The sequence below is a fragment of the Motacilla alba genome, chromosome 3 (genome assembly GCF_015832195.1).
Source record: "Motacilla alba alba isolate MOTALB_02 chromosome 3, Motacilla_alba_V1.0_pri, whole genome shotgun sequence".
In the NCBI taxonomy this organism is placed as follows: Eukaryota; Metazoa; Chordata; class Aves; order Passeriformes; family Motacillidae; genus Motacilla; species Motacilla alba.
In genome coordinates, this window is record NC_052018.1 from 92750798 (window position 1) to 92763029 (window position 12232).

At 36.2% G+C, this 12232-nt stretch overlaps 1 protein-coding gene across 1 annotated transcript in view; it reads left to right on the top strand.

Moving 5' to 3' along the window:
- The window catches only part of KCNK2 (potassium two pore domain channel subfamily K member 2), a 141217-nt gene that overhangs the window by 14985 nt on the left and 114000 nt on the right, over positions 1 to 12232 (top strand). Inside the window, exons 2-3 of the mRNA XM_038132321.1 lie at positions 7801 to 7875; positions 8522 to 8718. Coding sequence (XP_037988249.1) covers positions 8685 to 8718 — 34 coding nt within the window. The 5' untranslated portion in view covers positions 7801 to 7875; positions 8522 to 8684. The remainder of the gene's footprint in view (positions 1 to 7800; positions 7876 to 8521; positions 8719 to 12232) is intronic.

The following is a 12232-nucleotide window of genomic DNA, read 5'->3' on the forward strand; positions in this document are numbered from 1 at the left end:
ATGCAAAAACAACATGTAAAATGACTGGTTGGTGAGAAGAAAGGTCAGAGAGATATAATTCCAACATCACAGAGAAGATATAGGCTAAACAAGGTTGTCAAACAGTTTTTCTCTTGCTACTTGTGTTGTGACAGAGCTGCTGCAAAGATTTCCAGCAATGTGGGAAGGAAAATTTATTTCTGTTGCAAAAGTTAATGGTTGAGGCTAAGACTGGAATTGGGTTAACTGCTCCTTGTCATGATTATAAGTGGTGGCAAGGAAATTGAGTTTGGTTACTTACATTGCCCTGTTGACTTATTCCTCAGCTTTCCCTGGGACAGTTGCTTATAACTTAGCTTATAAAGGATTTGGGAGGAACAAAAGGTGTGAAAGCTTCTGCAGTTTTCCTGTTCCTGTCTTTGACTTGCTTTTCCAAGTTGCTACAGTCCACACAGTAGAGATGGAGTCCTCTCCTGTACTCATCCTAGCCTGTATTTTTTTCCCCCATCTAGTATGATTGTTGCTGGCCTTGAAATGTAAATTTGTCACAGGAGTGGGATAACACCTCTGTATCCCCGTAAGACTTTTTCTTGACTGTGGAACTAACACTACAGGAGGAAGAAGGAACAGGATCCATTATTAGTATGACTCTTCACTCACTTGGTGAATTGGCAAAGAGTAAATTCCCTTCTTCAAGCACACCAGTTAGCAGCATCTCCCCGTATTGCTGTAGGAGGAAATGCATGCTTTTAATTATCTATTTATAGAACCCAAATATCTGTAAGTCCATGGAAGAACAATACAGTTTCTTATTATGGAATACAGCAACTTTGGAGTCCCTTGTCCGTTGGAGTAGTTTGGGTACAGATTTAAACTCATTCACTTTTTAGAAGTGATTTTCTATACTTTGTATAGAAATGGCTGGAAATATTTCTGTTTAGTCCTTTTCCCTGCTGGTCAGAAGATTATATTATGTTTCAGATCATGACCTGAAAATATCTAATGCCTTTGGTTTCAGAGCAATGGAGAACATTTTGATTTTCATGGATGCTAGTTTGGATTTAGCAGCTCAGTACTTATTCATCTTTCAGACCATTAAATCTGACATATGTACTCCATGGGAAATAGAAATCATTTTGTTCCTCGTGGTTATGAAATCATTAGAAAGGATGAGGTACATCTGTAATGGATGTCCATTAATATAATTATTGTATTTAATAGGCAACCTGCAGGCTTGGATTTTCTTAATGCTGTTACCAAGAGAATTACTAATACTGACCTTTTCAAAGGACCGTGGAGCTTTTGCCTTCCTTCAGATGAAGGCAAAGGGAGATACTCACAGCACCCCCACCATCTGGAATACACTGCCCAGCAGCACTGAAAGAAAAATATAGCTATTAGACAGGCTCTTGGTTCAACCCATTTATGGGTTGATGTTTCTTGGGTAAGATTTTTCACCTCTCTACTATAGAAATGTAGATTTGAGACTTATACCAGAAATTCTGAGTGGGTGGTGGGGATGTGAACAACTTAGGAAGCCAGTCTTGCTCCAGAGATGCTACTTGGATGGCAGTCAGACTCATCAGAAAGGCTCATTTCAATTTCCTAATGTCACATTGCCATCATCCAACACAACAGCTTAACTGAATGCAAACGACATGTGTGAAATGTTTGAATGTCTGGCATCACCTATTTTATGTATAAATATTTAAATATTATTTTATGGGGTATTGTTTTTCTAATATGCAGCTCCGTTTTTCTAAGACAGAGTAGCCATCTGTCTGCCTCAAATATACAAAAGCACCCATTTTTTTCTATAACTGAAATGTACTCTTGTATAATTGAAACAAAGTTTTAGTCAGTTTCTGAAAAGCCACAGTAAATAACTCCATTTTCATGCTAGGGATATGGATTTATGCTGTCTCTTTCTAGTGATACAGTCTCACAGTCTTCAAATTAAGCCTGGCTCCACAGATCTGTTGGGCATAGCAAGTTACTGCAGATCTAGCTGCAGACAGCATCCATCTGATTCTGTTCATCCAGCAGGAACAGAATCCAGCTTCCAAAATCCATCCTTGGCTGGGCTGAAATTGGGAGTTTGTGAGCATGTATGAAGAGATCATCTGCTTAAGGAAAGGCTGTTTCTCTCTTCTTTGGAGGAGGATGATCTTACAAGAAAAAAAAGAATGCAGTAAATAGTTGAAAGATGTGCCAGATTAAAACAGGACAGAATTGGATTGTTGGTTACCCAAATTTCTCTATTTGTACTCCATTCTCTCCTCCAAGTTGGCAGCCTTCTCATGAGCACTCATTCCTTTCCCTAACTGTTGGCTAAGAGGCCATATCTAAGGCTGCTGCAATATCATTCATGATGAGAGTGCTTTTCTTAGAAACACAAGTTGTCATACTCCTATCCTTTTCCCTAAAAGCCAAATACATTCTCATGTCACACTGTTCCATGTAAAATGGCTGAAGTAGTTAATTTTTCCTTCCCAGACTTTAATGGCCAAAGCATAAATATTAATTTAACAGCAACTTGGTGACTGCCATTAACTTACCTCACGGTTACATAGATTTTTCCATGGAGACATGGGGTGTTTCATTCTTGGGGGGAACTCCAGCTTAGTAAGGTGAGTAGGATGATGTTAATTGCACAGTCTTCCTTATTTCGTTAGACTTCAACCTTTCTGAGTCATCTGTTCTTTCCTTTTTCCCTCGTGAAGTAACAAGTCTGTATTTTCCTTTGTTTTTCACTGAATTTTGAAGTATTAATTGAACCCCCTTGGTTGTTTTTTTCCCCCTATCAATCATTGCTTTTAAAACTAATTTTGCTTCTTAGTCTTTCTGATTCTGTTATTGTATTTTACTGCTATTTCCTCATATTCATTCTAGTGCTTTTTTTCCATATCCATCCTTTAACCTGTTCTTTCTTACATGTTTTGCATGATTTATAATCTTAAATATTAATAAATATTTTAATTAAGAAAGAAATTTAATTAAGATGATATTAATTTCTTCAGCACCTTTCATGACAAGTACATAATTCTGGACCTTCTTCTACATAAACAATAATCCCATAAATACTTGTAGCCATTTGGATCTTTTAAATTATTGTCACACTGAGTGAAAAGAAATTTCTCTTTAGTTTTGGGTTCATCACCTTTTACTTTCACTGCATCTGTGGTTTTGCATTGATATAGTATGTAATATGAAAACACAAAAAATGTTCCTATTATTTAATAGTAATTTTTGTGCCAACAGATGCATATAGATGTCTATGCCTTTAAAAATATTATATTGCATCTAAAATTCACAATTTGGTTCCTGTGGATCTGTTTCTTATTCCTCAGATGAAAACAAAATCATCATTGCACATATTTTAATTATACCTGAAATAAATGGTGCGATACTACAGTTTTACCTGTGGTACTACTGAAGGTGCACAGGTTCAAGCCCTTATCCTCCAACAATTTCAGTAGATCAGAATTTTGTAGGCATTGCATGACTTTTATGTAATTGCAGTGTAATTGAGGGACTGAAGAATTATGCAAGAACAGTTTTAACCCTAATTTTTTCAAGTTCTGGCACAAAGTTCCTTATTTTGTCCAATATTTGTGTTTCTACAGTAGAATACAGTCAGTATTGCCCCAGTATTGTACAGTCAATACAGTAAAATGAGATTGAATACAGAAGCATTTTTAGAGAACCTGTATATAGAAGATTGGTTATTTAGGATCCTTATCCTTAGAGGACAAATTTTTATTTAGAAAATTAGTTTACATTTCTGATTCTAAAGAGTTGTATGTGGGAATTTTCCAATGTGCTCTTTGTCATTGATTTCTAAAGGAATTAAATTCATCTGATAAGATTTGATAAGAAAAATACTTGTTTTGAATATTTTATTAATGACATAATAATGTCACTCTTTCAGTGGTGCAGTTTATCCCTATAAATGGCATATCTGGTATTAATATATAAAACAATACATTTTTAGGAAATTTGTATCTTTACAGGGCAATATAGCCAATGTCTTTATTTAAATAAGGAAAGCGTTTGTCACTTCAATGGAGACAGTCACAGATTCAATAAAAGAGTGGTTTATTTACTCGCTTTCATTTGGGACTTGCTTGCTGAAATGCTAAACTTGCCCATTTCAAGGGTTAATAGGTTTACAGCCTACCTGTGGGACAATTTTCAGGCATTGTGGCTTATGTGAGAAGTAATAGCTGGAAGGTAAGAGGCAGCAAATGACAGCTCGCTAAAAGCTGAGTACTGTTAGGCAGCATGTGTCACACAAACTGTGAGTTTGGTTAAAATCAACTCCTGCAATTCCTGAAACTCAGCTGGTTTTGGTCAAGAGGAAAAGGACATAACTTCAGGTACCAGAGAGAGAGGACAATGTTGATGTTTAGGAAGATGTTGAGGTCTGATTACTGGGTTTTCATCCCCTTGACGAGGACTAAATGTGCTCATGGGATGAAACTTTGAGGGAGCAACCTTCCTGTGTGCTCAGGTGTCTCTGTGCACTGGCTGTGAACCTGGGCTGTGTTTGGAATTGGCCCATTTTCTCAGATACTAGGCATTGAGGCCAGTTACTCAGATGACGAAGTAGGTGGGTATCTTTAGCCTAGTACTTTTAGTAACTGGCCAGTGTGAATTGTCTTGTGGGACATTCAAGTGTTTCCTCTGTCTTTTTTGGTAGTTTTCCATGTCTTAGGTGTGAGGAAAGCATCTGAACTTCGCTGAACTTTGTCAGTAGTAAAGTGTTTTATTACCTTCTTCAGAGAAAAGCAATCTGAGTAATTGGTTTTATTTGTTACAATACGTCAATAGGTTTATACCTCATGGTAGAAGGCAGAAACTTAGAATGCTTTCTGTCTTCTATTAGCTGATACAGCACAGTAAAAATTTCTCTGGTACATTAGTGAAAATGGTTCTGGGGTCAATTCTAAGGCTGGCTGTAGGCACACAGTTTGTGGTAATTGGGAGCGGGGCTGTGGCTGAGCCTCATCCCGAATGGGCTACAGCTGTGAAAAGCCGGTGAACAGCATTGAAGGTAACGAGACACGGAGTTCCCAGGTGCACTGACCAACCACCAAAGGGAACAGAGGGCACAGAGGTGCAATGCATGAACATGAGGGGTGTAAAAGGTTGGGCTAAAGAAGCAGGAGGGTGTATGCTTGAAGCCTTCTGGTATGGTATTAGTTTGTATGGGTTGATGTTTTCTGAAATGGTATGATGATGCTCTGTGTATCGTGTCTTTCTCAACTGTGACATATGCTGCAAAAGTTAGGTGTGTTTTGCTGCTGTGCTCCAAAGCCTAGATTGCTGTATGTATGCATTGTGTGTGGTTGTGGCACACCAGTCAAAACTAAGTGTGTTTTCCTGTGCTGGAATTCTGCCAAGAGGAACTTGGAATTCATTCGTGGAGATTTTGATGGAAAAAGAGAGACAGGTAAAGTGATTTTGAGAATGTTCTTGAACTCTCCCCCTAAAGTCTAAATTATGCATTTCAGTAATATATTCACAGCTGCAAATTGCAATCACCACAGGAAAAAAAGCATAGATAAATGGACAAAAATGCAGAATAAATTAAAAAAAAAAAGCCAAAACCTTTTCATAAAGCAGATAAACTTATGGAGCTAATTTTTATGTGTTTTCTAAACCTAATTTTCTCTATCTGAGGTGAAAATCTTCTGGACCATCTAAGTGTGTTCTACAGATAAGACTGAAAAAATGTTTTTGGTGACAGGGTTGGAGAGAAAAGAGTAGGGAAAAGTAACAGAGGAAACAGACTGTAAGGACAAGATTGAAATTGATATAGGGTATATCACTATATATTACCACCTGTAATATTTTTTCAGTTTCTAGAAAATGCAAATTACTGAAATTGAAGATCATGAAGAGACTTGATATCAGAGTTATGGCTGCATAGTCTTAGACTACGAATGAGATTTGCATTATTTAATCAAAGAAAAGATAATTTGATTTGGCCTAATTCTCAGTGGAAAAGCCAGCAGAGATCCCATTCCCTTAGGAATTCCTTGAAAACTTGTCAATTACTCTCTTATTCATCGAGTCTAACTCTTCTCCTACTCTGGATTTACAGGTGAGGATTTTCATTAACTGTCTCATATGAAGTGAACGCAATTCGTACTTTCCTAATTATTTTCAGTGCCCAAGTGCAGGCACACAAGATTTACAGGGAGCTGTGGCAGTTACTCACAGAACTGAGATACACAATTTAACAGAAATGAGACCAGGCAATTTGTGTGCTTCTGTAATAACAAAACGATCAAAAATAGCTTCAGTGAAGAGAATCAATCATCTGAAATCATTTTCATAAACATGCACCCCAGACAAATGAGTTTGCCTGTGGGAAAAAAAAAAAAAAAAGACAGGCAATCAAAACAGAATTAGGGCAGAAACACATGTTATGTGGAAAATCTCTAATGATCATTTATGCTTTTAGGCTTGCTTTGACCACCTTTGGTTGTTCTTGCAGTTCTAAGAATTTCTTGTTTGTTACACAAGATTCCTGGGGTTTGGTTTTCTGTGGTATTGATTTTGGTTGGTTCTTAGGTGGTAGCATGTACAGGTTTATTTTCACAGAGAGACCGAAGGGTGGATCAAAGATCTGTATCACTTCAAATTAAATGGGAGCAGAGGAGCATTGTCTATCAGAACAGCTGAGTTACTTACAGGATAGCTGGGACTCTGTATTATAAATGTGCTAAAGTAGAAAGTAGTCTCTAATTTAAAGTTCTTACACTAGAGATTAGTAGCAACACACAGATAAGTCTTGCTGCAAGGCAGATGGACATGAATTTGCATGTCCATCTTCACCATAGCTATATGGCTCTTGCTAGGAACAAAATTTCAAAGTCAATAAACAATACTACTGTGTTCCTGTTTTGTTTAGTCTTTGTCAACTACAACTCATACTTCTAACTTTTAACTACAAGAAAAAGACTAACCATCAAAGACAAAAACCAAAACTCTGGTGGTCTACATTGTTCACCTGACTTCAGGGCTTTAAGCAAAATATTAGAACTCCTGGTGGAAAGTTGTGAAATTTAGGTGCGTGAAATTATTGCAGTATCTATCACAGGGGCTCACATATGATGCTTCTCCCTGTTAAGAATATCTTTGAAAATCTTAAGAAATGACATTATATGAATGTACATGAGAACCATGTTTTAATTCTATCACTTGTGGTTCTGTTTCTGGAGTCTGGATCCAGATTAGCAGCCTCTGAAATTAATGAGAAAAAGTTCATATTTCATTGAATAGGAGTGGGAATGAGTAATCTGTGATACAGCCTTCAGAAACAGGTGCTGGTTTTTTCTGATTGTGTTATTTTGAGTTCATCTCTTGGTCAAAAAGACTCGGATATTAAATAGTGGCTTGAAAATGAAGCATGCATAGTTGTTTGGCTGCATTTTAGAATCCCAGAGGTCAAGCTAGACTTTCTTTTGCTGATGAAGATATTCCTTTGCTTGTGCCTGCATATATTTACAAATGGATTATATAGACTATTTAAGAGAGAGAGAGAAAGATGATTGTAGTAATTCTCTTAATCCTCATGACATCTTCAAGTATTTAAAATTATGTGTGAGAAGTTTAAGAATAAGGCTATGTGATTGCCATATTACCACATTACTTAAAATGCTATTCTTTGTCTACTTTGTTATGTGACTGTAGTGGCAATTATATTTTCACAAATATTGTGACTAACAGAACAGATTTTCTATGTAAGATTGCTCTGTGATATGATTTTCTAGAATATGGAATAATTGAAACACATTATTTTCTTTTAAGGAATTCAATGAAAATATAAGAAATATGCCTCAAATTAATGACATCTGAACTTGGCAAGTCTGTGAACGACTGCAGGTAAGGACCTAAATGAATCAGGATCCTTTTTCAAAATGTGTCTCTGACATATTCATAATATTGCAGCACATGGGAAGGGATGGGAAGACAAATTTCAAAAAAAACTTACAAAAAAGAAAACTAAATTCTAAAGATTGTTATTCCCTCCTTAAAACTAACTCCTCATCAACGTCCTGACCAGTAACTATTGATACAGTTGAGAAAAGATGCTTAACAGCCTATTTTGTGACTGCTCCTTAGAAAAACCATAAATAAGAAAAAGAATGGTAGCAATGCTCATCTTCCTTCTATAAACAATGGAACACATTTTCTACTTGGAGGCACACCTGACATCCTGGGGACCTTTAGCAACATTTAGACTGCATGCTGCATATGGTTCTTATGAATGATGCTTAAGAAAGGAAGAACTATTGGGAATGCTAGTTTTCATTTACTAATTTAAAGAAGGTATGGTCTTTTAAACCTTATTGAACATTTCAGATGCAATTATTCAATTGTTGAAGAGACCCAAGTAATTTTGGTTCAGGTCTGTAGGCACTTCGTAACATGTTGTAAAATGGCCATCTGTAAAGTACTATGAAAATGTACAACATTATATAAATGCCACGTGTCCTGATTACTAACAACTTTACCTTTATTTGCACAGTTACTACTTGGACAGGAAATACGGAGAGAGAAAATAACTGTGCTTCAGAAGAGAATATGTTGTGAAGAGATGACTTGTTTAGAAGACTTCTTAAAGACAGCAATAAAGAAAATGCTTTATCTTAGAACAAAAGCATGGTGACTCCAGAATATTGCATCACCAAATGAGGAACCCACAAGCAAGACATAACTTTTACTGTAAGTACTGCTACTAAAGACAAATACATTGTTTAGTTAAGCATTAACAGTTTCAATCAGTCTCCGTTACAGATTTTCTGGATACTTCACCTTGATTTTTTTAATGACCATACATTCTTTCTGGAGTGTTTGTTCAACTCTCTCCTCCAATTTCAAGATTTCATTTCCTTCCCTGAAAGGAAGAATTTCCTTTCAGGAAAGGGAACGAAATCCAGCTATTTCAATGAGGAAATGAGGATCAATTGGGCAAGCTTGAGTCCATATTCCTGCACTTCAGGTCATCCCATTGGCTTTTCCAGTTTATCTGTCCTGTAGTTTTTGGAGTTTTTTTAAAGTTTCAATTCTTCTGTTTCTCTTCTGTCTCTTTGTTTCCCTTTCTTCCCAGAGTTTAGGGATTTCAGTTTGCATGACTTTAGCAAATTTTGATCCTTCTCACTGCACCACATTTCATCTCAGTACCATTGGTTGTAGTCACTTCATGTCAAATTTTCAGAATTTTTCAATTTCATTTTTGAATAACCATATCTCTTTTCTGGAGTGTTTGTTCAACTCTGTCCTGAGTGTTTCAGGATTTCATTCCCTTTCCTGGAAGGAAGGATTTCCCTTCAGGAGAGGGAATATAATCTTTTGATATCAATGAGAATCAATTAGGCAAGCTTTGGTCCATATTCCTGCATTTCAAGTCCTCCCATTGGCTTTTACTGTTTGTCCTATCAGTTTTGGTGGGTTTTTTTGGGGGTTTTTGTTTTTGTTTTGTTTTTTAATTTTTTTTAGTTCAGTTCTTTTGTTTCACATCTGTCTCTTTGTTTCCCTTTCTTCCCAGATTTTGGGGATTTCAGTTGGATTAGTTTTGGCAAGTTTTGGTCCTTCTTGAACTGCACCACATTTCATCCCTGTACCATTGGTTGTAGTCACTCAGTTCCAAATTTTCTGGATTTTTCAGTTTCCTTTTTGAATGACACTATGTCCTTTTTGGGGTGTTTGTTCAACTCTGTCCTCCGATTTCAAGATTTCAATGCAGATTAATTGGTCAAGCTTTGGTAAATATTCTTGGCCTTCATGTCATCCCTTTGGCTTTTCTTGTTTTCATGTCATTTCTGTTAAATTTTTTTTTTTTTTATTATTTCAGTTCTTCTGTTTCCCTTCTGTCTCATTATTTGCTTTTCTTCCCCGATTTTAAGGGTTTCAAAAGGAAGCATTTTGGCATATTTTTGGCTATTTTCCTACAAAATTTCATCTCAGTAATTGTTGAGTAGATGTTGAACCATCTTCAGATAGTGAACTAGAATGCAGAATTAGATAATTGATTAAGAATTAAATTTTAGGAAATGCTTGAATGACATACATATCCATTTTAAATACGTGTGTCCTATTTATATTGATGGGTTTCCTTTGAAATGTCAGTTTCGTAGGAAGGTCTTTTTCATCACAACTCTTCTGTATGTATTTTATGTTTCTTATATCTGCATGGTGTTGAGGAAAATTAGACCAGTATATTATTCTTGATTATGCTTATTTGGGAAGCTGGAGAGATCTGTAACTTTACCCTGATCACAAATATCACTTTTATACTGTGCAAATGTTACATGTAGCAGTGTGATGATTAATTTGGAGCTTGGAAATTAAGAAACTGATGAATAGAGTGATCTTTTTCTAGAAAATGACACTTTAAACAATGCTTTCATTTAAACGCCTTAATGTGAATAGTTGCTATTGCAGTCAGATATTGGAAGTTGGTGTTTTTATGTGGGAATTATCAGCAGGTATGTAAGTTAGGACAGCAAAGTTTTCTCAGGCCCTGAGGAAATCTCAGTCAAAATCTTAGAAAAAAATTAATGCTTCAGTGCTTAGACTACATGAAACAGGAGAACCTGTTTGCAGATTTCTGTCAGACAAGGGACAGTCACTTGTACTGTAGTTTCTGAATTAGAGATGAGTCTTATGAACTAATAGAAGAAGGAGGTGGGTTCAGAATATTTCCCTTACTTTTCTGAGGATTTTTTTGCCTTTTTTCCTGCCCAAAAATTTAGAAAATATCTGCTTCTTCCAGTGTTATGTATGTGGTTTTTGTTTGTAAGCAGGAATTTTGTCCTCCTGCTTGTTTGTCTTCAGCCCTCACATAAGGGTAAACACAATCTTGAGTAAAAGTCTTGGATTGGGCTTAAAGAGCTTAGTACCTTCACAGCGGAACCTTTAGTGCTGGGCAACAGAACTCTATTCTCTGATGCAGTTCTGTTGATTGCAGAGGTGTTGTGTCTTCTTTTGCATCACTGTCTGCTGTTCAAAATTTCTGAAAGTGAACTAGAATTTGTCTTTCTTTTAGATTTTTAATCATGCTGAAGTGATGCCTTCCAAAATACTTAACCCTCTTAACTGAAGGATCACTTCTCCTTGAAATAATAGAACTGTAACCTTAGACTAATTCTACTGCTTTGAGGTGTGCACCACAGAGATGGATGTTCAGTTTGGAGTTACTGATTAAAAAGTCTCAGCCTGTTGGTGATTTCTCCTTGTTGTACTTCCTCTCCTGCTCTTTTATGTCCGAGTTATCAGTGATTACATACTTTTATGCAGATTTAGTTTAACACTGCTTTCTTAAGCAATGCCAGAGGCTTTAGATAACCTGTCAATCATGCGCATTAAAACTGAAGAATGCACAGTTTTACTTCTTTAATAAGATAACGTACTCAGTCATTCATTTTTAAATACTGAAAACAGTTGTTTTCTATTAGGTTTTTCCCCATGATTCTAGAAAGTATGGAAAACAGCTGAGGTAAGTTATACTGAAGTACCAAGATTGCTGTAGTACCTAAATGTAACTGTTCCACTGCTTGAGGCACCACTATAAAATCATGAAAAATGAAGAATACATTTGCAAAGTCTAAGGGAGACCTCAGGCAGGTTGAATGTAATTACATAGCTAGAATTCAAGGTACCAGGACCACTTGGGAAGGAAAGTCTTGCTCACTCTTAGTAGGGTGCCAGACAGGAATTGTGTTTATTTACTAGCTAGAGTAATCTACAGTGCAGCCATAATTTAGAATGATAGAGTACTAAAGAGAAAAACATACTGTGGGAGTAATTTCCAACCTAGTAATGAAGCATAATGGAAGAGAGCCATCATGCTGTATTATGCAATCTGCATTTTATAGAATGTGTGAATATAAATTCAGTTATTTGCTGCCTATTGGGAGAAATTGCACCAACTTAATGTTCAAAACCAAAAAGTATTTTTCAGAAGTAGAGGAAAGGAAGTAGCACCTGTCTTCTCTAAAATGGAAGTTTCATAGGAGTGGAACAAAGTGGAACAAAGGCATTTTATTTATCTTATCTGTGGCACTAAATCTATTGGAAAATATTGGAATATATCTCAAAAGAAAGTTGCAGCACCATAGGAATGTGGGGGTAAATACCATAAAACCCTTTAAATACAAAAAACAAAGCATAATGCAAAGAAGCCAACAAGATCAGATGGGATTTGTAGGTTATCTGTAATGAACATTTAATATGTACA